At 35.7% G+C, this 24,486-nt stretch overlaps 1 protein-coding gene across 1 annotated transcript in view; it reads left to right on the top strand.

Annotated features, from left to right (window-relative positions):
- Positions 1 to 24,486, top strand: part of TSBP1 (testis expressed basic protein 1) — an 85,578-nt gene that overhangs the window by 49,022 nt on the left and 12,070 nt on the right. Inside the window, exons 22-25 of the mRNA XM_060190809.1 lie at positions 174 to 197; positions 2,718 to 2,738; positions 3,911 to 3,931; positions 5,854 to 5,874. Of these exons, the coding sequence (XP_060046792.1) occupies positions 174 to 197; positions 2,718 to 2,738; positions 3,911 to 3,931; positions 5,854 to 5,874 (87 nt within the window). The remainder of the gene's footprint in view (positions 1 to 173; positions 198 to 2,717; positions 2,739 to 3,910; positions 3,932 to 5,853; positions 5,875 to 24,486) is intronic.

The raw sequence follows: 24,486 nt of genomic DNA, 5'->3' as shown, positions 1-24,486 counted from the left end.
ACTCATATCTCTGACCTTGGGAGAACTATGGTGGAGAGGTTGGGGATATAGAGCTTTGGTGGTAGGAGTGGTATGGAATTATACCCCCATTATCTTATGACCTTGCAAATAACTAGTAAAACCATGCATTAAAAAAAAAGAGCTGTACTGACATTTCTCTGTTTGTCTTTCAGCTGGCCCATCTTCAATGCCTAATAGTAAGTTCAGTCCAGTGTTCTCCTATTTGTTTTGTGCTCTATACAAGGCCTAGTGATCTGTCCCTGCAAGGCTCATTTTTGACACTTGTGCAACCAAGAGTCACAGTTTTTGGTTTCCTCTGCTTTCCATACATCCAGATTCCCTCTCTGTGAAGCAAAATTTACTTAATTTCAAATATACATTTAATTTGAGACTCCTTATGCAACAGATATTCATGTCTGAGGTTCAAGATACCAGGTTCAACCCCTGACACCTACATAAGCCAAAGCTGAGCCATACTTCAGTAAAACTAAATAAAAGTTTGTATCTCCTGTACAATAAGAGCAGGGGCAGGGAGATAACAATATGGTTATGCAAGAGACTTTTACGACCGAGTCTCTGAAGTTCTGAAGACTCAGATTCAGTCCATGAAACCACCATAAACTGGAGCGGAGCAGTACTCTGGAGGAAAAAAAAAAAATGAGGAGGAGGAAAAAGAAGAAGAACATCTATGTAATAAGATCAGCCTCCGAGTGACTCCCCTGGTTGTTTGTTTGGTTTTGGTTTTTGATAGATAAAAAGCTGAGGCTATTTGTGGCGTATGGCATAAAAATTCTTCTCCCATTGCTAAGGAGGCTCTCTACTTAAGTGGCAGTTTCTTTTGCTGTGCAGAAGCTTTTTAATTTGATGTAGTCCCACTGGTTTATTTTTGGGTTTGTTTTCCTTGCCAATGGATTTGAGTCATTGAAGATGCCTTTAAAACTTAGGTCACTTGGGTCCATACTCCCAGAGGGATAAAGAATAGGAAAGCTATCAGGGGAGGGGATGGGATACGGAGATCTGGTGGTAGGAATTGTGTCGAGTTGTACCCCTCTTATCCTATGGTTTTGTTAATGTCTCCTTTTTTAAATAAATTAAAAAAATTTTTAAAAACTTAGGTCAGTAAGAGTTCTACCAGTGTTATCCTCTAAATATTCAATAGTTTCTGGCTTAACATCTAAATTCTTGATCCATCTTGAGTTTACTTTTGTGAATAGTAAGATGAAGTGGTTCAATTTCACCTGTTGGCATGTTTCAACCCTATTTTCTCAGCATCATTTGTTGGTTAACAACCAAAATATACAAAGAGCTCACCAAACTAAAAAATAAATAAATAACAACATCCAAAAGTGGGGAGAGGATATGGACAGAATCTTCACCAAAGAAGAGATCCAAAGGGCTAACAGACATATGATATAATGCTCAAAGTAACTGATTATCAGAAAAATGCAAATAAAGTCAATGATGAGATAGCATTTCATTCCTATAAGTATGTCGGAAAGTATAATAACATCTGAAAGTATAGTAACAAACAATTCTAGAGAGGTTGTGGGGGCAAAGAAATCCTCCTATATTTTTGGTGGGAATGTAAATTGTTTTAGTGCCTATGAGAGCAGTCTGGAGAACACTCAGAAGGCTAGAAATGAACCTACCATGTGGCCAGACAATTCCTCTCCTGGGATGTATCCTAAGGAAACAGAAATACCCATCCAAAGAGATCTGTGTCTACCTACATACATCGCAGCACAATTTATAATAGTCAGAATTTGGAAGCTGCCTAAGTGTCCAACATGATGATTGTCTGAGAAAGTTGTGGTATATATGCACAACAGAATGTAGTCATATAATATACTCAGATATTAAGAATGAAGTCACCAGGGCAATAGCACAGTGGGTTAAGTGCACATTGCATGAAGTGCAAGGACCATTCTAAGGATACCGGTTTGGGCCCCCAGCTCCCCACCTGCAGGGGAGTCGCTTCAAAAGCGGTGAAGCAGATCTACAGATGTCTCTCTTTCTCTCCCCCCTCTGTCTTCCCTTCCTCTCTCCATTTCTCTCTTCCCTATACAACAATGATGACATCAGTAACAACAACAATAATAACTATAACTACAGTAAAACAACAAGGGAAACAAAAGGAAAAATAAATATATTTTTTAAAAAAGAATGAAATCATCTTCTTTACCTCATCTGGGATGGAGCTTTAAAGACTCATGTTAAGTGTGATAAGCCAGAAAAAGAATGAATATGGGATGATCTCACTCATGGGCCAAACTTAAAATACAGGAAAAGGAAATGTGAAGTGAAGCATGGACTAGTTGGGTGCATTGCACCAAAGCAAGGGACTCTGGAGAAGGAGGATGGGGACAGGGTGGAAGAAGTGCAGGGTCAGAGAGATTTTAGGTCCTAATACAATATGACTGACCTAAGCTGTGCGTGAGAGCAATTTGCAGACAATTATCTTGGTGAGATGAGAAAATTATAGCCATATGCCAACAACAGTACTATAAACCTCCTAATAGAAAAGAAATAGAAAGAAAGGAGGAAATAGAATGAAAGGAAAAACTAAGCTCAATTCTAATCTAAATAGTCATAGAATTCAAACAAAGAACTATACTGCAACCAAGTTTCTTCCCGTACAAAAAAAAAAAATGCCTCCTTAGAACTCAGTTTGTTCCTTTCAAGCAAGTATCTACAGATATCTAATTTGCTTTTTCCAGATTTGCCTATGGCACCTATAAGTAAGTACTACATCTATTTCTATACTATGGTTCTTTTTGGTATTCTTCAGTCTAAGAACTTTCATTCTGTTAAAGGTATTTGGGTTCTCATAGGTCTCTTGCTTCCTTATTATCCAAATTCCCCTTTTTTATAGATAATTTATGAAATATAGATTAAAAGGACAATTAGTATTTGTCAGTAATAGAAATCCTGAAGAGTAGTTATGTTCAAATGACAAGAGATTTTGTAGGGGTTGAACAGTAGTAGCACACTGGGTAAAATGCATATGTTGCCATGCTCAAGGACCCAGGATCAAGTCCCTGGTCCCCACCTGCAGGGTAAGACTCAAGAACAAAGGAAGAGTGTTACACGTATCTCTTTTTCTCTCTCGTGTTCTCTTAATCTCTATAAAAAATGGCCACCAAGGGGGCTGGGCGGTAGCACATCAGGTTAAGCACACATGGCATAAAGTTCAAGGACCGGCTTAAGGATCCCAGTTGGAGCCCCCAGCTCCCCACCTACAGGGGGATCACTTCACAGGCGTTGAAGCAGGTCTGTAGGTGTCTTTCTCTCTCCCTCTTTGTCTTCCCCTCCTCTCTTGATTTCTCTCTGTCCTATATAACAACTACAACAAGAGCAACAAAATAGGAAAAATGGCCTCCAGGAACAGTGGATTCATAATGCAGGCACCAATCCCCAGGGAAAACCCTGGAGGCAAAAATTTTTTTTAAAAAAATGGCCACCAGGTTGATGGTTATGCTATGAGACTTTCATGCCTGATGCCCCGAAGTCCCAGGTTCACTCCCCGGCACTGCCATAAGCCAAAGCTGGTAAGTGCTCTGTTTAAAAAAAAAAAAAATTTGAGGAACAGTGAAATAGTGTAGGTAGTGATAATCCTGGTGGCAAAAGGAAAAGAGATTTTGCAAATTCCTTCAGATGTCATTCAGTGGCCTTTACTTAGAAATATACCCTAAATTACTCAGGTTCACAAGTGAAAAGGGCCTTTAAAGAAACCAAACTTTATCTCACAGCTAAGTTTGCACTGCAGTGATTCTTTAGGGTAGTTTGGATGCTTATGGCCACCAAAATCTTCCCCTCAAAGACATCAGTAGAATCTAATTATTATCTAATTCTGTTGGTTTTTTCCACTTGATAAAAATTACATGAATTTCTTTTTTTTGCTCATTTTTAGTGATTTCACAGAGAACCTCAAGTAAGTTCCACTCAGACTGTTATATGTAAAGTATTTCCTAAGCTGTTTCTATTTCTAAGTGCACCTATGATGACACTCATTTCTCATATTTATTTCCACATTACCTAATATTTCCATATTAGAACTGAAAGTATTCTTTATATATAACTAGTACAGATCCTATTATCTTAGTCCTTAACTCAATTTTTCAGGGAACAGATACAATGACTTAATCTTTAAGCCATATCAATATTGACAATGGTGATATTTAATACAGAATTCATAAAGTCACCTCCACACTAAGTTCAAGTTTTCCATAATTCAAATTTGGTTCACATGGCTATAATACAAATGATTTTATACAATTTTTATATCTTTTGGAGTTTCCCAGATAAAAATTAAATCACATTAGTAGCAAAACCCAAACTTCCTATCAAGATTAAAAATTCAGAAGTTGACAGAACCCAGGCAGGTACTGTAAATACATGAGGTAAGTCGTATCCCTTAGAAACTGTCAAGAGTTGGGAGGTCATATATAATCTACAGAGACAAAACATGAGCTACATGGACAACCTAAAATACTCCATTGTAAAAACTATAAATAATAAACCAACACAGCATAGTAACTGGAAATAATAAATCAATACAGCAGATTAACTAGGAATAATAAGCCAATACAGCACAGTATGCAAAAATCTGTGGCAAATAATGTACTAGGACTGAAAGAGAATGACCAAAAAACTCCTAATTGCAACATCATCTTTCTTAAAATCACTTTATTAAGAAACTGTCTCTTAATTTATTTTATTTTTTGGTATTAGTTTTTTAATTTATTTTTTTTTTATCCAACGCTGCTTCTTTGTCTTTTCTTTTCTTCCTCTTCTTACCTCTGTTTATTTCTGCTCTGATCTTTGTTATTTCTTCCCTCTCCTAAGTTTGACCTTCGGGTTCTTCTGTTTTTCATTTTGTTTTATTGCAGTTCTTTCAAGTATAAAGTTTGGCTATTTATTTATGGATTTTCCCTCATTTTAAAATGTGTTCTTCATTACAAAATTTAAGTGCCTAACATCACAAATACCATGATACATATGATAAAGAATACATGGAACTTGCTTTCAAGAGAAAGGAGCAACACTCAGAGGAAAATCAGGCGAGAAGCAATGGTGAGGATTGTAGAGATCAACAGTGAGTGAGGTGGCAAGGGAGGTATCCCAGTGGTAAAGCTCAGGAATTGCCTGCATGAAGCTCTGAGTTCATTCCTTGGGACCACATGTGCCTGAACAAGTATTTCCTTCCTTCCTTCCTTCCTTCCTTCCTTCCTTCCTTCCTTCCTTCCTTCCTTCCTCCCTTCCCTCCTTCCTTCCTTTCTTTCCTTTTCTTTTCGTTTTTCTACTTATCTATCTACCTACCATTTATCTACCATATATCTATACCTCCCTCTCCACCAACAAGTAAATAAATCTTTAAGATTTTTATAATATAAAGAAAAAGGAAAAAGTGAGAGCTAGAGCATCACTGTGGCATAAGAAATGCTGGGACTCAAACTCAGGGCCTCATACTTGTAAGTTCAATGTCTTCATCACTGCACCACCCACCTCTGAGGCTGCAATAAGTAAACCTAAAAAGGAATAATAATATTATTATTATGAATAATAATAATATTAATAATAATAATGTGGTTAAGATAAGCTAGATTAGGATATCACACATTTTCTGATCTCACTCAGTCAAAACCTAGGTGAGAAGGAGTAAACACTGTCACTAGTTACGGACCCTTTTTATTCCATAGCATTCTCCAGGTAAAGTGATTCTTGTTTAATCCTTCTCACTATTCAATGTATAATTATTTGAAAAAAATATATATGTATATAGCAGCAGCAAATATGTGTCTCTATTTAGTCAGACAACCATGCTAATTTGTTTGTTTGCCTTTGTTATTAAAGCAAGACCTGGAAAATCTACAAGTAAGTCCCATGTTTCTCAACTCTGTTGTTAGCAATGATATATCTAGAAGCTCTTTTTTTGTACTCAGTATAGCTATACCAAGCCCTCAAATATATATTTCTGATTTTATGGTTTATTAATTTTTTCTGCATTTCTCACCTACCTTGTTATTTCTCTGTTCCTATTTCCAGTTGCTTGCTATATTTGCAACTACCACTTAGAGACTAGAAGTGAAGCTGATACCAGTGAGCTTCATAATAATAAATAAAATGTATGAGTACCTATAATGTTCCAGTCACTGTACTCAATACTTCATATATGAATATATTACATCAGATAAATATTGTTATTCCTGTTATAAAGAGAAGGTAATAAATTAAGGTAAAGCAATCCACTATTATAATTAATTACAAGAAGCAAAGGCTGGAATTCAAAACTAGGTCTATTTACCTGAGTGAGATAGAGAGACAGTATAGTGGTTATGCAAAAGACTTTCATGCTGAGGCTCCAAGGTCCCAGGTTCAATTCTGGGCACCACCATTAGACAGAGTTGAGCAGTGCTCTACAATCAATCAATCAATCAATCAATCAATCAATCAATAAGGCAATGCCTCCATCCAAGGCAAATACTGTCACCCTTCCTTAAGAGATTTATACTTGGGCACTGGATGGTAGCGCAATGGGTTAAGCACACATTGTGCAAAATGCAAGGACCAGCTTAAGGATCCCGGTTCAAGCCCCCGGCTCCCTGTCTGCACAGGGTGTCACTTCACAAGTAGTGAAGCAGGTCTGCAGGTGTCTATACTCCTCTCTCCCTCTCTGTCTTCCCCTCCTCTCTCAGTTTCTCTTTGTCCTATCCTATCCAACAACAATGATAGCATGGCAACAATAACAATAATAACAAAGGCAACAGGGCAACACAATAGGAAAAATGGCCTTCAGAAGCAGTGGATTCTTAGTGCAAGCACTGAGCCCCAGTGATTACCCTGCAGGAAAACAAACAAACAATAAAAAAGGTATTTATGCTTCAGATGGAAAAAGAAACTTTTCTAAAAGAAATCTGAAGAATAATAACTATTAAACAAGAATTATAGTAGTTAACAATTTTTTTTAGCTAGACACAGGAAGAATGAGAGAGAGAATGATCATAGCACCAAAGCTTCCTTCAGTATGGTTTGGGCCAGACTCAAATCTGGGTCATGCACATGGCAAAGTAGTACACTACCCAAGTGAACTACTTCCCTGTCTCTGTAGGAGTTTTAAGTCAATATAATTATTTCAAAGAAGTGATGGGAAAGGAGGAAGTGGTAATTTTATGTCATTTATACCTTTCTGTATAGATGACATAAAATCTAAGTTAATGATTTTTAAAGATATTTATTTTAGTTGATAGGACAGAGAGAAATTGAAGAGATGGGGAAGATAGGCAAAGAGGGAAGGGTTGGGGGAAACCTGCAGCAGTGCTTCACTGCTCTTGAAGCTTCCCTCTGCAGGAGACTTGGGGCTTGAACCTGGGTCATTACATATGGCAATGGGTCTGCTCAACCAGTTGCACCACTACCCAGCCTGAATAATTATTTCTTAATTTAAATTAACAGAAATAAATCAGAAGAAACAGAGCCTTTCTTTTCAAAAATGCATATAATTTTTTGTTTTGTTTTCATTTTTTCTTTATGGGTCACAAGATTGTAAGATTACAATGTAAAGTTTCACATCACAGTCACTACCAAAGCTCTGTGTCAAACCCTCCTATCTCCGAAAGATAACCACCATCGTTCTCACAATGATGAAATTAGAAAATTTTCTTGCTTGTTTTTTTTTTCTTCAAGTTCATGTATATCAGTTCTCTAGACTCCATATATGAGTAAAACCATCCTGTAGTTGTCTTTCATCTTTTTACTTATTTCACTAAGCATAATCACTTTCAGTCAGTCTATTTTATCCCAAAGGACACAATATCATTTATTTTGACTGCAGGGTAGTATTCCACGGAAAATATATCCCATAAATTCTTTTCCATTAATTTTTATTATCTTCACTCATTGTATAGAGAAATGCAGAAATCAAGAAGGAAAGGGGAGAAAGGGAGAGAGACAGAGAGACATGTGTAGCTTTGCTTCACCACTTGCAAAGCTACCCCCCTACAGGTTCGACCGGGCTTGAACCCCGGTCCCTGTGCCTGGTAACACATGCTCTCAACTAGGTGAGTCACCACCCAGCCCCTCCTATAACTTAATTCATCTGTTGATGGACATTTAGGCTGCTTCCACTCTTTGGCTATTGTGAATAATGCAGGGGTGCATATATCCCTTTAAATCAGTGTTTGAGTGTCACTGGATAAATGCCTAAAAGTAGGATTGCTAGATCATAAGGTAATTCTATTTTAAAATGCATACATGTTCAAGGGTACTTGAGCATAAATTACAAAGATATTTTCTCACCAGCACTGGCTAATTTGTAAATATAGAGTTTGATATCTCAAAACCATGTTTCTAATTTTTCTGGCAAAATAAATTAAAATTTTTTTTTTCATCCATAAGCCCTCTCATTCACTCATGTATTTGACTTCTTTTTCACAGTAAAACAAGAGCCAAGTGAGTTCTGTATCTACTCATCAATTATGGGTTTGGTTCCTGTGTTGATTATTTCCATATTTCTAAACTGTAAGATCTTGGCATTCAGGTTCCTCAACCTCTTTTATTTTTATATTGAGTTGTTACCTCTAATGCTACTGATAGATAATTTTGAAAGTAAGAATCCCAGAGATGCCAAATCAATTAAGTTGACTACTGCTGACCTGTAATTGGAAATAATGCTCCGGAACATTTTTTTTGGTAAATTGCCACCTATGAAAAGAATACTAGTTGTTATTATTTTATTGGGTTTATAAATGATTTGGGTAGAAATTTTAAAAGTAGAATATGACACAAATAATTTGGAAATGTTAAATTCATTGAAATTCTATTTACTAAAAATATATATATTTAATTAAGAACCTGCTGTGTGCCAGGCACTGAGTAAAACAGGAACCAAAACAGGAACCAGAATTTACATGTAAATGTAAACCTTCCTGGCATGTTTCTCATACATAGAGACTGATACTAGGAAGAAAAACAACTTATTTCTTGCATTTCTTTGGAAATGGAACTCTTGTACCTATCAAATTTTAGTGTTAAATAAGAGTAATTCTTCCTACCTCACTGTAGAGTAGTGATGAGAGCCATGTTCTCTGTATTCACTTCTTTTAATAAGGATTTATTAAGGAAATAATCATTAACAAAACAGTGGTCACATGAGTACCATTTCACATCTCCCCATTATACATGTCTGCATACTATTTTTTATTTATTTATAAAAAAGGATGCACTGACAAAAACCATAGGATAAAAGGGGTACAACTCTGCACAATTCCCACCACCAGAACTCCGTATCCCGTCCCCTCCCCTGATAGTTTTCCTATTCTTTAGCCCTCTGTGCGCATGGACCCAGGGTCAGTATTGGGTGCAGAAGGTGGAAGGTCTGGCTTCTGTAATTGCTTCCAGGTCGACCCATACTCTTATCACCAACCTAAGCTCTCCTCCTCAATCATGCTAGTTTCCCAATGCCCTCTCAACCTCACCTTCAACTTTCCCAAAATCCTTGACTTTACTTCCACAGACACACCTCAATCAAGTTTCATCCTTTTTTCTCTTTTTTTGTTTTTTAAATTCCACCTGTAGGTGAGATCATTCACCATTCTCCTTCTCACTGATCTGACAACATTTCTCAAGTACCATCTAAGATTGCTTCTAAACTCACTCTAACAATGTCTACAATTCTAAGAAGTTCCCTTTCCTTTTGATACTTCTGTTATGATCTGGCTGTGGGTTTTGTGTGTGTTTATGTGTGTGTGTGTGTTTTCCTTTTTTTTTTCCTAAACATGACTCTTTGTTTCAGGTGGGAAATGAAATTAATATTTCTCACATGTCTTTAGAATCCTGTTAAAATACTTATGACTGTATGCAAAGTATAGACCACAAAGATCAGAGGGAAAAAAATAAATGAGTTTTCCTTTTCAGGGAAAAGTATCTTTTTGCACATTTGATAAAAACATAATAGAAATTGGGCTGGGAAAATAGCAACTTGCACAGTAGACTTTTATGCTTGAGGCAGCACCATAAGCCAGAGCTTAACAGTACTCTGGAAATAAAATAAAACAAAATAAAATAAAATTACATATGTAAGTAGTATTGCCTGAAGAGGGAAGCAGAAAAATGAAGTGTTTCCTTATTTGACTGTGCAGAAACTGTTCATGTTCATTAGTACTTGCATATAAATTGACCAATGTCTTCTTCCATTGGACCACTGAATAATATGTGGGGAATGAAACTGACAAATATTAAAAGAGAGATTAACATCTCTTAGGATTGACTACTGACTTTTTAACAAAAAGTATATATTTTCAAGATAAATGGAAGTGAAAAAAATCATAGACGAATAAATAATAAGAGAAAGTAATAAAAACTAACAATTTGTGTTTGGATTTTAGCATATCCAACTGTACCTATCAGTAAGTTCCTTTTGGCTTTTTTATTTTTCATAAATGTAATGTATTTGGCAACCTACTGGCATATTACTCAAGAGAAAGAATAACTACCTTACCAAAAGACTAGACTTTAAGAAATAATATTTGTTTTGATAAATCAAATAGCTCTTAATAACAAATGAAAATTTTCAATACTGCAAAAAAAGTAAGAGAAAATATACATAAAATAGAATATAACAAATGTGGAGATAGAAGGAAGAATAGAGAAAAAATGAGGTATGTATGGTAAGGGAGAAGAAGGGGAATAACTGAAATGCATATTCATGGTTGTAATTTTTTGAAAGCTCTTTGCAGAATTTATATCCTCCTAACTAGATGGGGGTGGGGGGGCACCTAAAAATATAGTGGCCTACTCTTGTCTTTTCACTAAACTGAAATACACTGATCATTGACATCAAACTGGCACTATACCTTTGCTACAATGGAATGCCACTCCCTTTTATTCCATTATGGGTGTCTTTCTGGGGAAGGTGTTTGGTGTCCTCAAAGATTTCTTTGTTGACATTTTGGAAAGAACAAAGAAAATTGTATTTTTCACCCCAAAACCCTACTAATATATTTTGTTTCATATTCTTCTGCCAGTTACTTCAATACCTATTGGTAAGTCATTGTTCATGTATTGCTCAATGCCTTTAGAATAGATTTCCTTAACTAAAGAATTTTGCATTTATGTTTTCCAACTCACATTGCCTCCTATTAGCTACTATCCTCTTAAATTACCAATGAGTTTTTAGAAATTAATATGACATCACTCAGTGTTGTGAGAGAGAAGGATATTTTTATCAAATGTTAAAATTTTTGTCTAGTCTTACCGTTTTTAATATCATTAACATTAAAACATCCTACCGAAGACACTAGGTAGAGTTATGACTTTAATATGATATTGTCTGTATAAATTCTCCAGCTGCCTTTCATCAACTTTCTGCATTCCCTCCACCCTACATAAAAAACTACCCATACTTATTTTAATAATAATCTCTAAAGTTATTACTAGCTAAAAACACAGAAACAATGCTTACTAACAGTTGTGTGAAGTTAGTATTTGATAACGACAGTGCCTAATTATTGATAACCCCAATTCCATAATAATAAATATCATATACCATCCCTCAGTGCTTATGTTACCTGCAGTTTATATGAACGTGTGGGTATATTAATGCTTCTATCTTTGTCCTTCAGCCCTATACTTACTTATTATAGATTCCTTCTTAGGAGGAAGAGTGGTCTCAGAAATCCTTTTCCTTTTTCCCTACAAAGAATATGTTTAGCAACTAAATATTTGGAAGTTTAAACTTTACTACAGTTCTTCTCCAAACTGATCCTCTTTGGTTGCCAAGTTTACTGTCCTTTGACCTCCTACAGAATCAAGACCCATGTTTTGATTGGCTGTAATCACATTTGATTAGCACCGATGTTTCAGGTGTCTGAACTACTATAAATCAGTATGTGCTTGGACATTTAGTTTCCACATGGGTAAAGTGTAAGTCTACCATTTCTGTTCATGTAAAACCTCCAGTTCTATAGTTTTTTTACCCTTTTTACTTTCAGATTTATCTGAAGTTCCTAAAATTCGGATTCTAAATGAAAATCTAAGATTATTATTGCACAAAAGTAAAAGACTTTGGGGTGAGTTGGGGGGGGAGTTTAGGTCCTGGAACAGGTTCGCAGAGAACCTAGTGGGGGTTTTATTGTTATGTGGAAAACTGAGAAATGTTATGCATGTACAAACTATTGTATTTACTGTCAACTGTAAAACATTAGCCCACAATAAAAAAATAAAAAAATAAAATCTAAGATTATAAAGAACAAAGGAAGTAGGCATAATATCAACTTCTTTTCAAAACCAAAATCAATTCATTAAAATAATAGTTTAGGTAAGGTAATTTTTTGTCAGGTATTTTTTATACAAGACCAGAAATAATAAAACTTAAGTGAAATCTAGAATAACAATATAATAGAGATGAAGAGATAAGCAGAGCCACTAGAAAATTAGAGATTCTATTAGGATTAAAAACAAAATAAAAGTAAATTTTAAATGAACATCACTAATTCTTAGAGTTATAAAATCTCAAAAAGAGAGAAGAAAAGGGAGAGGAGTTAAACTCAACTCAATTCTGCCCATTTAAATGATATATACACTGAAAGATTTAGGACTATAAAAGATTGTCAAGAATTTAAAATTCTTGCTAGTGGAACTTCTCATTTGACATTATATTTGACACTTGTCCTGTGCTACTTTATGCCCCTGAAATAAGTAAGAACCTTCATCTTACATGTGACTTTCATGTCTTATACATAAATAATTATTTAGCCACTTTGAGAATTCTGATTAATCCTGAAGATTTTCATTAAAAAAATAGAAAATCGTCATGTTAAAGTTTTTAAATTGATAATTACAAGCAAACTTTCTGAACTACAAAACATATATAATGATGAGACCTGAAGTGGTGGTAGAGATTTGAAAAGAAGGAATGATGACAGAAAGAATGAATAGGAAACTTAAATTATTAATCTTGTTCTGTTTAAAAATATATTTTATTAGAAATAGTGAGTTTTATCCATAAGACATATAAATATCAAATAATCTACATAATTATGTTAGTAAATTAGGGTTAATATTGAACTAATCAGTATTATATAGAATTTAATGTTCATCAAAAGTCTCTTTTCTGGACTTTTCTTTAATCAGTGGAAAGAGTACACAATTTTTTTTTTTAGTGACATTTATCAATTCCATTTAATCTAACATTCTTTCTAAATTTTGTATCCATACAGAAAAAATAATTTTAAAAAATGTTTCCCAGTATATTTATGATCCATTTCCAGAAAATGACTTGACATATAGATAATCAGTACTTGCTTGGCCCATTCAAATAGCATTTACACTTCTGTATGCTCTTCCTTTGCTTTGCATTTTATTGTAAAATTGCCTAGTTCAGGGGCTTCCTCTGGTAGTACTTCTTCCCATGTGAATTTTAAGATTCTGATTCTGCAGTGAGTACATAATTTCAATAGTAATCAGGGGCCAGCTGGTGGAAAACCTGATTAAACACATGTTACCATACACAAGGACTCAGCTTCAAGCCTCCAGTCCCCACTTGAAGGGGAAGCTTCACAAGTGGAGAAGCAGTGCTCTCTTTCTCCTCAATTTCCCTCTGTCTTATGAAATTAAAAAAAAATAGCAAATAATTTTTTAAAAGAGTAACCATAATCTCTTTTCTTTTCTAGCAATTGGTCCTATATCAGCTGGTAAGTTTTTAATTGCCTTTCTCAACTTCTTCTGACCTGAGTTGTCTTATTTATAGAAGATTTTTTAATATTTGACCAGTACAAACTGTGAGAGTCACATGATTTTCTGTTTTCCTTTATGTTTTCTAATATTACTTTAGATTAAGGACAGCTTTTAAGTTTGGAGGGTGTTTGTTATTGCTGTGTTGCTTTGTTTTTATGGAAGTGTTTGGTAAATCAATGAGATCACAAAAACGAAATAAACAAGAAATCACACGGAGGTCCAGGAAAATAATTTACTTGGACAATGTGCCTGGTTTTCCATGCATCCCAGGTTTGAGCCTGGCCCCCACCACGTTAGAGGTAGGATGGTTTTTCTCTGTTTCTCTGTCTCTATCTGCAAAAGTCAGCCTGGAACTGTGAAGCCCCCATGACATCCAGGACAGAAATGGAGGAAGAGAGGGAGAAGAACTCACATAAAAAGAAAAAAATGTATGAGATCACAGGAAAAACCGCGAAAGTAATACACTAAGAAATTCATATATCAGTCTGGAGCAATAAAGTCACAAAAGGGATTAAAAAAAAAAACAAGGTGATTTTTTTTAGTGGTATACTGAATATATATGTTGATTTTCAATGATGCACACCTAAAACTGAAGTAATGTAACTTCAACTACAATGACTGGCAAAAAACTCTCTCTCTCTCTCTCTCTCTCTCTCTCTCTCTCTCTCTCATTTTATATATCAAATGTTCCAGCATTCACTTTCTTTCTAAGTCACGCCTATACTTATTACTACTTCTAAGTGTTCTTCCTTTTTTTTTTTTTCCTCTTCTCTCTGATAAGGAAAACAGCGCCTGGCTTCCCCTAGTGTTTTCCAGATTGGCTTCCCTTTCTGTGATGAAACACAAAATTACAGGGGCCAGGCGGTAGCACAGTGGGTTAAATGAAGCGCAAGGACCGGTTTAAGGAACCCGGTTCAAGCCCTGAGCTCCCCACCTGCAGGGGGGTCGCTTCACAAGCCGTGGAACAGGTCTGCAGGTGTAATTCTCTCCCTTTCTCTGTCTTCCCGTCCTCTCTCGATTTCTCTCTGTCCTATCCAACAACAGTGACAGCAATAACAACAACAAACAAGGACAACAAAAGGGAAAAAATAGCTTCCAGGAGCAGTAATTTCCTAGTGCAGGCACTGAGCCCCAGCAATAACCCTGGAGGGAAAAGAAAATTCCCGGTAATAAACATTTCAAGTTCTGGTAGAACTGAAATTCAGAGCCTTTTGGTCATCTCCCCCCTATCTTTACCCCTCTGGGAGTATGCACCACAAATTCTTTTGGGACTGAAGAAGGTGAGAGGTCTGGCTTTTGTAATTGCCTCTCTGCTGGACATGTACATTATGTTGACCCATACCCCTGTGCTGTTTATGAAGGGAGGGTGTGGTGATATACACATACCATATATAAGTGTGAAAGTATACCCTTGAAATATAATTTTACAAAACACTGTTAAATCAGTAATTAAAATATATATATATATTTAGCAGTTGAAGTAACTAACCAGCAGAGACAAGACTTTGTATGCAAGAGCCTCCAAGTTTGATCCCTGCTACTACATATGCCAGGGTAGTGCTATGGCCTCTCCTTTACATGAAATAAGCTTTTAAGTAAAAAGATGAACAAAACCCTGGTAAGGATTATAAAAGAACTAAATAAATGAAAATGTACTTCATTTTTATTAATAGGAAGAGTCATTATAGTCAAAACATCAGTTTTCTCAGTTTTCTATAGGCTCTACAATTTCTATCAAAATTCCAGCATGGCAAGCTATAAATATTAATAAATTAATTCTATGTGTTGAGACCAAAGACTTAAAATAGCCGATATTATATTGAAGGAGACAACAAATTGGAGGATTGACACTCCCTAAATCCAAGACTTATCTATATAAATTTATAGTAATCCAGATAGTAGGGTATTGATGAAAGGATATGAAACTGAGGGTGAAATAGATTAAACAGTCCAGAAACAGTCACACATAAATATAGTCAATTAATCTTAATAAAGGAGCAGTAGTAATAAAATGAAACAAATATACTATTTTTACTGATGTTGAAAGGACTGGAAACCCATTTGCAAAATAATGAATCTGAACCCAGACTGTATAATCTGATTTCTAAACATAAATGCTAAAAGCTATAAAGAACTACAAAATATATTCAAAGTTCTGAATGAAAAAGGCCTACATTCAGGAATATCCTGCTAAGTTATCAATCAGGTTTGAAGCAGGTATGAATTGCTTTTCTGATAAGCAGCAATTAAAGAAATCCATCACCACTAAACCAGGTCTATGAGAGATACTAAAAGAACTCACATGAAATAAAACAAAAAATTTCTTCTCTCATGAAATTGTGTGTTGGGAGGGGAGAGGGAACAAATAAAACCAGGAAAAAAGCCCAGCAAATTCCATGTGTGGGCACAATAACAGAACTAATATTAGCAAAAGGCTGGGGATGAGAGGCTGGCCTATAGGGGGAGAGTTGGTCCATCAGACTTTAGGAGAGAGATATTGGTGTGCTTTGGTCAGGGGTCATGGTGGGGTAATGCATCTTGAAGAAATGGAAATTGTACCTCAAAACACAGACTTGTAAACCAAGGATAACTAAAAAAAAAATTATTTTTAAGTTAGAATGCTGCTATGCAAATGATACTATCAAGAAAATTACAAAAGTCAGAATAGAATAAAATATTTTCAGGCTTTATATCTAATTGAGAACTATAATCCAAAATATACCCCAAAAAACCTTAAAATTAAATAATAATACAAATTTAAATGACCAAGACTAACAGATATCCAACCAAAAAACATATACAGATGTCAAATAAGCATGTGAAAAGATACTCTACATCATATGTCTTCAAGAAAATGCAAATTAAAACAAAATGAGCTAATAGGTTTGCTTGCTACAAACGTATTAGAATGGCAAAAGTTCAGAACATTGGTGAGAGACTATTAACTAAGATGTAGGGCAATAGGAACATTCATACATTGCTGGTAAAAATGCAGAATAACACAACCATTTGGAAGAAAATTATTCCAAAAATTAAGCATACTCTTACCACACAATCCTAGGTATGTATTCCAAACTGTTGAAATCTGTGTGCATACAAAAAATTATATAGATAATCATACAAGCTTTAAACATAATTGCCAAAACCAAGATATTTATCAACAGATGAAGAAATAAACTATGGTACATCCAGAACATGGAATATTAACCAGCAGTAAAAAGAAACAAGCCACTGTCATGAAAATATTTGGAGTGAAATTTAAATGTGCATTACCACATTTTAAAAGGTCAATCTGGAAAGACTATATATTGTGTGATTCCAACTAAATGACATTCTCAAAGACAAAAAAAAAAAAAACTATGGAGACAGTGAAAAGATCAGTGCAGGGTGTTATGAAGGGTAATAGGAGAGAAACAGAGAAAATAGGATTTCCAGGGCAATAAAAATACTCTGCATAATGCTATAATGATGGATGCATATCACTGTACATTCGTCCAACCCAATGAATGTACAACACCAAGAGTCATATAAACTCTCAACTTTGGGTAAGCATAATGTATACACACATGCCACTCTGATAAGGGATGTTTATATTGGAGGAAGTTACACAGGCCATAAGGATAGAAGGGTAAGGGAAAAAATATCTGTCCCATCTTCTTAGAATAGTTGTGAAGCTAAAACTGCTCTAAAAATACATTCCTTATAAAGAAAATATTAGCAAAGATAGATTTTTGTAAGTCACCCTATTACACGCTATCTACAAGAAGCTCACTTCAAATGTAAGGAGGGTAAGAATACATATGCCATGAAAGCATTAAAAAGGGAAGAACAGGCTACCCAACACAGGTAAATAAAGCAAGACAAAATAAGCAAAGTCACACGATAACATCTTTGGACTCAAACTGCAGATCTGAAATGACCAAAGAGAATTGAAAGGCCAGAAAAATCTCACTTGGATAGTGTGTTGCTTTGTCATATGCATGACCCTGGTTCTTCTCACTGCATTTGGAGGAAGATTTGGTACTGTGTTGTTTCTTCCCCCTACCCCCCCTTTCTCCTCTCCTTAAAAAAGTCAAAGTCAGGGGCCGAGCAGTGGCACAGTGGCTTAAACGCGCATGGCGCAAAGTGCAAGGACCAGCATAAGGATCCCTTCTCTATCAATTTCTGTCTGTTCTATCCAACAACAAAGACAGCAACAACAACAACAATAACAACTATAAACAACAAAAGGAAAAAAATAGCCTCCAGGAGCAGTGGATTCATAGTGCAGGCACTGAGTCCCTGGAGGCAAATAAAATAATAATAAAAAGTCAAAGTCATCCTGGAAGGATGACACCACAACACTTAACACTTTACAAAGAGAGGGGCTGGGGAGGATTAGGTTGATTGAGTTGCAAAGATGGAGGATGTCCTAGGAACTTTGAAGCATGTTGGTACTCTGATGGTGGGTGTGGTGTGGTTAACATATTTTGAAGAATTGTGAAACTACACTTCTAAAACATTCATAGTCTTGGAAACCAAGGTTGCTTCAAAAACAAAATAAATGAGAAAATAACTCACCAAGGATTTCAGCATCACTAATCATGAAAATTAAACCAACAGTGAGATATCACCACCTGATATCATTTTAAGTGACTATCATCAAGAACCTGAGCCTTTCTGTTTCTCTCATTAGAGTTAAAATATATATATATTTTTAAAAGTTGGGGCAGATAGGTAGGTAGTGGTTTAGTGAGTGGAATGCATGCCTGCTTGTCAGAGGCCGCAGACTAAATCACCAGTGCTACATATGATGAAGTGGTGCTCTTTCTGTTTCTCCCTCTATCATACAAAAATAATATTTTAAAAATAACACAAGGTAAATTTCAGTGAGAATATAGATTAAAAGGGAACGTACCACTGATAGAAATGTAGATTGAACTACTAAAAACAGTATGTATGTTCCTAAAAAATAAACAATGATAAATTTGGGTATATAAACAACAGCCATGAAAATAGGATACCAGATATATATATTTACCCCCATTATAGCATTATATGCAAAAGTAGTCCATAAAAACACCACCAATACCTATCAAGTAGTTGAAGATAATGTGATACACATATACAATAGAATATAAATCACTCAGGAGTCGGATTTAAATGCACGTCTGTAGTATGTAAGGTAGAGCAGCGGGTTAAGTGCACGTGGCACAAAGCACAAGAACAGACGTAAGGATCCCAGTTCAAGCCCCTGGCTCCCCACCTGCAGGGGAGTCACTTCACAAGCGGTGAAACAGGTCTGCAGATGTCTGTCTTTCTCTCCCCCCTCTCTGTCTTCCCCTCCTCTCTCGATTTCTCTCTGTCCTATCCAACAATGACGACATCAATAACAACAACAATAATAACTACAACAATAAAACAAGGGCAAAAAAAATAAATAAATACATTTAAAAATATTATAAATCACTCATGAGAAAGAATGACATACTGCCACTTGCAACAACATGGGTAGATCTTGATCATAGGTTAATCATTCAGATGGAAGACAAGTACTGCATAATAACATTTATTTATGGAATCTAAAAAAAAACAAAATTGTTTTTACTCAGGGATTATGGTTAAAAGGATAGGATAGATTTACTTAAAGGTATAAAAAGGCAATAAATACTAATTAAATCCTAGAGGAAATATGTACAGTATGGTATTATAGTTGAGATATATACAGATTATATTGACAATATGATAACAATATAGTATAATTATCAATCTTTCTGAGACTAACTAGAACTTGATATTTCCAACTAAAAAGAAAGGTCACTGTGTAATAGGGTAAAGGTGCTAATTATCACTACAATGCAATCATAGTACAATATATCACTATAAAATTAATGTCATACATTTTTATACAATAAGCCTAATATACTTAATTTTTTAAATTTAATAGAAGTAGAAGACAACTACTAGACATTTTCACCTATATGCAGAATATAGATAAGGAAAACACAAGGACTTACAAAAATATATAGACTGTCTCTTGGACTTTATGTGAACTAGATGGATTATCAGAGGTTGGGGAACAGAACTTTGGTGGTGAAAGGATGTGAACAATATCCTTATAATCTTGCACTCTTATAAACTACTACTAAAATATTTTTTAAAATTAATAAAGTTGCTTATCACAGGGTCTTTCTAAACCACTACCTAAAGTGGTAGGTAAATGGAGGTTCCCCACACTTATTAAACAGAATGTAATGACACAGAGAGCATTCAGTATGGATCCACTCAGTCCTTGCTTAGAATAGAACTGAAAGCCCAATACAATACCTAATGCATTTGTCTTTTCTCTTTCAGTGGACAGTTCTGGAAAAATCAGTAAGTGTGAATCACTCACTTCCTTGACTTACCTATTGCTGTGTCCTAGGATCTTTGAGGTGTTATTTTCATTCTTTATGTGTGTATTTCAAGTTTTTCTTATAGTTTAGAGTGTTCAATTTTTAATTAGGTTATTATCTTTTTAAAGATGTATTTATATTTATGGGGAAAGAAGAAGATAGAGAGGTCAGAGCACCAGTTAGTTCTATCATATCTTGTGCTAACATCAAACCCATGGCCTCAGATTCTCAAGTCCTACACTCTACCACTGAACTATTTCCCTAGTCCAGATGAGTTATTTTCTCATATTTTCAGTCTCAGCTAATTTTCTTGGTAAGAAAATGTAATTGTCTCATTTGAATCAGCAATTAACCATTAAAGACTGTTGTTGCCATACAGTCTCAGCTCGTCTATCATAAGGTAACTTGTTTTCCTTGGGCTGTAACCTGGTAACTGACCATTATACTAAAATTCCACAAAATCAACATAAGGAATAGGTGTCTGTCAGGACAAGATAGTTATTATGACAAATGAGCAAATAAACATATGTGTATATGCCAAACTGATCTGAAGGAGGATGAGTAAAAGACAATGAATGATAGGAAATGCAATTTGAATTTTAGTAGAATGGATATTCTACTAAAAACTCAATCCTACACATGTAAATAAATATCGTCCTCAAATTTTCTTCCTCTGTGGAATGGGATGTGAGACTGGTCACCAGTATTTCTGAAGAAGAAACAAAGGCTTCCTACCTGGACATTCTGTGTATATATTTTCCTATAAAGCTGGGTGTTCTTTTCTCAATTAGAGAATTTTCAGTGATCTTTCATTGTGTTTTATTTTTAGCTTTATCTCCTGTGGGTAAGTTCCACTTCTATTCTAAACTCTTGTAATTTCCATTGCTTATAGTTATTTTCTAACTTGGCTATTTCTACTTCCAAAATAGAAGTTTGAGCTTCTAAGATGATGTAAAATGCTCCTATTCTCTACACTCTTCTAATATTTTAAATAATCACATTAGAGAGACTGTTGTATATATGATGGTCACACAAAGATATGTCTTCTTCTAGACTCTGGAAAGGAACCTTTTTACTGATTCCTTGAAAAATATAAACATAATTTAAAAAAAAATAGCATTGGTTCCTGAATTGCATTAGTTTCTTGCCAGGAAATTTAAGACTATTAAATCATGTTAATAAAAAAGGTCAGTGCGGTAGAGCAGCGGGTTAAACGCACATGGCACAAAGCGCAAGAATCGGCCTAAGGATCCTGGTTAGAGGCCTCAGTTCCCCACCCGCAGGGGAGTCGCTTCACAAGCCCTGAAGTAGGTCTGCAGGTGTCTATCTTCCTCTCCTCGCTCCATTTCTCTCTGTTCTATCCAACAAAGACATCAATAACAAAAACAATGAAAAAAATTTAAAAAAGAGCAACAACAGGGAAAATAAATAAAAAGGGCAGTCAGGAACAAATTTTTGTTAAATTAAATTATAAAATAAAAAAAAGAAAGGAGGGAGGAAGGAAGGGTGGAAAGAAAGAGAGAGAAGCAGAAAAGCACCACAGCATTAAAATTTCTTCCAATGCCATAGGGAGGCATGAACTTGGGTCATAAGTATGGTAAAGCAAGTGCACTATGCAGATGAGCTATTTTGCTTGTGCAACATATATTTTTCTTTGTTACTGTCAGTGTATAAAAATCATAATTCCGGGGATCGGGCAGTAGCGCAGCGGATTATGCACACATGGCAGAAAGCGCAAAGACCGGCTCAAGGATCCTGGTTCAAGCCCCCGACTCCCCACCTGCGGGGGGGGGGGGGGGGGGGGGGGGGGCTCGCTTCACAAGCGGTGAAGCAGGTCTGCAGGTATCTATCTTTCTCTCCTCCTCTCTGTCATCCCCTCCTCTCTCCATTTCTCTCTGTCCTATCCAACGACGACATCAATAACAACAACAATAATAGCCATAATAACAATAAAACAACAAGGGCAACAAAAGGGGAAAAAAATAGCCTCTAGGATTCATGGGGTAAGCACCGAGCCCCAACAATAACCCTGGAGACAAAAAAAATCATAATTCCAGCACATCACTATTTTTAGCAATAACTATGAAATATATGAATGTCATATGTTAAAGATTCATTCATTATGTTAAAAAAAACAAAATTTTATTTATCTTCCGTTATATTCTAATCACTATGAAAGATATGAGATATTGAGTCTCCATTTACTATGTTCTGTGCTAGGAATTCATTTTCAAAAACAGAATCTCAAGTACTTACCACAGTTTACCTGGGTCGCTGTTGTCCCTCACTTTATAAATCAGGAGTGGAGCTCAAACAATGGTCCAAAGTCAAAGAGTTTGTAAGCAGCAGTGTCAGGATCTAAACTCAAAACTTTCTGTCTGCAAAGTAAACACTTTTTCCACACCAACATATTTAATGCCTTTTTTGTGATTAATCCTAAAACCCTACAATATACAAATATTTGTAATGCAACTACATATTTACTAGAGAAGCCATATGATTAAATCTACACTAAAGAATTTAAATATATAGTAGTCTATCAAGACCAATATTTGACTTTTATCTGTTTTCTAAATTCAAATTTATATCCAGATTATCTAAGACTGGGGAGATAGTATAGTGACTTAGATTCTACATCAGACTTTGATACCTGAGATCCAGAAGGTCAACCCCTCTTACCACCATAAGCCAGTACTAAATCAGTCTCTGTTTCTGTAATTTTGTGTTTTGTTAAATAAAAATTTAAAAATTCTCACTGGACTTCACCAGTCCAGGTTAACTTTTCCCCATAGAAACAGATAGAGAGTGAAAAATAGCACAATACCAAAACTTCATCTAGCGCAGTGGGGATCGGGCTTGCACCTGGGTTTAATAAATATTTTTGAAAGTATTTCATGCACAGATTGATTAATCCTTCAAGGAAATCATATGAAACAAAATACAACAGTTTTAAGATCCTGTAAATAGATAATAATCAGAAGCAAGTCACACAATGAGATGTATTTCAAACAGTCTAAACAGTGGCAAAATACATTTTTATATTTAATTATGGATAATACTGTTTTTCAGTTAACATTAGAGAGAAGATTGGGGGTGAGTGGAAGGACTGGAGGCTGAGAGGGATAGTTATATTTTTTTATTCATAGAACAAAAACAATATGCATTCAGAGCACTCATGTGTCTACCTTCCTCTGATGTGCTCTCCATTCAGGAAAGGTAGGGAGGTTATGAGTTTTCTTTTTTTTTTTTCTTTTTTTTTATTTAATAAAGGATAAATTAACAAAACCATAGGGTAGGAGGGGTACAACTCCACACAATTCCCACCACCCAATCTCCATATCCAACCCCCTCCCCTGATAGCCTTCCCACTCTCTATCCCTCTGGGAGCATGGACCCAGGGTCATAGTGGGTTGCAAAAGGTGGAAGGTCTGGCTTCTGTAATTGATTCCCCGCTGAACATGGGCGTTGACTGGTCCGTCCATACTCCCAGTCTGCCTCTCTCTTTCCCTAGTAGGGTGGGTCTCTGGGGAAGCAGAGCTCCAGGACACATTGGTGGGTTCTTCAGTCCAGGGCAGCCTGACCGGCATCCTGATGACATCTGGAACCTGGTGACTGAAAAGAGAGTTAAAATACAAAGCCAAACAAATTGTTGAGCAATCATGGACCCAAAGCTTGGAATAGTGGAGAGGAAGTGTTAGGGGGGTACTCACTGCAAACTCTAGTGTACTTCTGCTTTCAGGTATATATTTTGCAGTAGTTTATAATACATGTGAACATATGCTCTCTCTCTCTCTCACAGAAACTGGTGTATATCTAGGTTTTGGGACTTTGTTAGAAAGTGAACCACCTGAGATGGAATTAGAGTATACTATGAAAGGACAGGTCTCACCCGAGTAATGAAGCTGAAGGGTTGTCATTCCACACGTGAAGTCTCTGGACACAGTCTAAAGTGAAGCATGTTGAGGTGGCCATCGTTGGGTTGATTAGGTTGTGATCGGCAGATGCAATATTATTTGATATGGATTGGGAGAGGCATACGGGAAAGTGGGCCCTATCCAATGGTTCCAGGACTGGGGGAAATAAGGCTCTATAATGGAGATGTGAGGTTCCTGCTGTCTTAGGGTTCAAAAAGACAATCGATAGTTAATGTTATCATTAAATTAATTGGTAATTGGGTTAACTTTGAAAAGTCCTTTTGTTAGGGTTTGCGTACAGTACCCAGTATCTTGTATATAGCTGTGCTATTGGTTGCTTCTGATCTACTTGGTCTAGGCTTTTGAGAGAGTCTGCATATCAATTACACAGCCTATATATGAAAAAGTTTCAGTTTGTGTTTTAAAAAACTTCGAGACATACAATTAAATTTCCCCCTCTCATATTA

Source organism: Erinaceus europaeus, chromosome 4 (genome assembly GCF_950295315.1).
Source record: "Erinaceus europaeus chromosome 4, mEriEur2.1, whole genome shotgun sequence".
Lineage (NCBI taxonomy): Eukaryota > Metazoa > Chordata > Mammalia > Eulipotyphla > Erinaceidae > Erinaceus > Erinaceus europaeus.
This window is presented reverse-complemented; position numbering and strand designations above follow the sequence as displayed.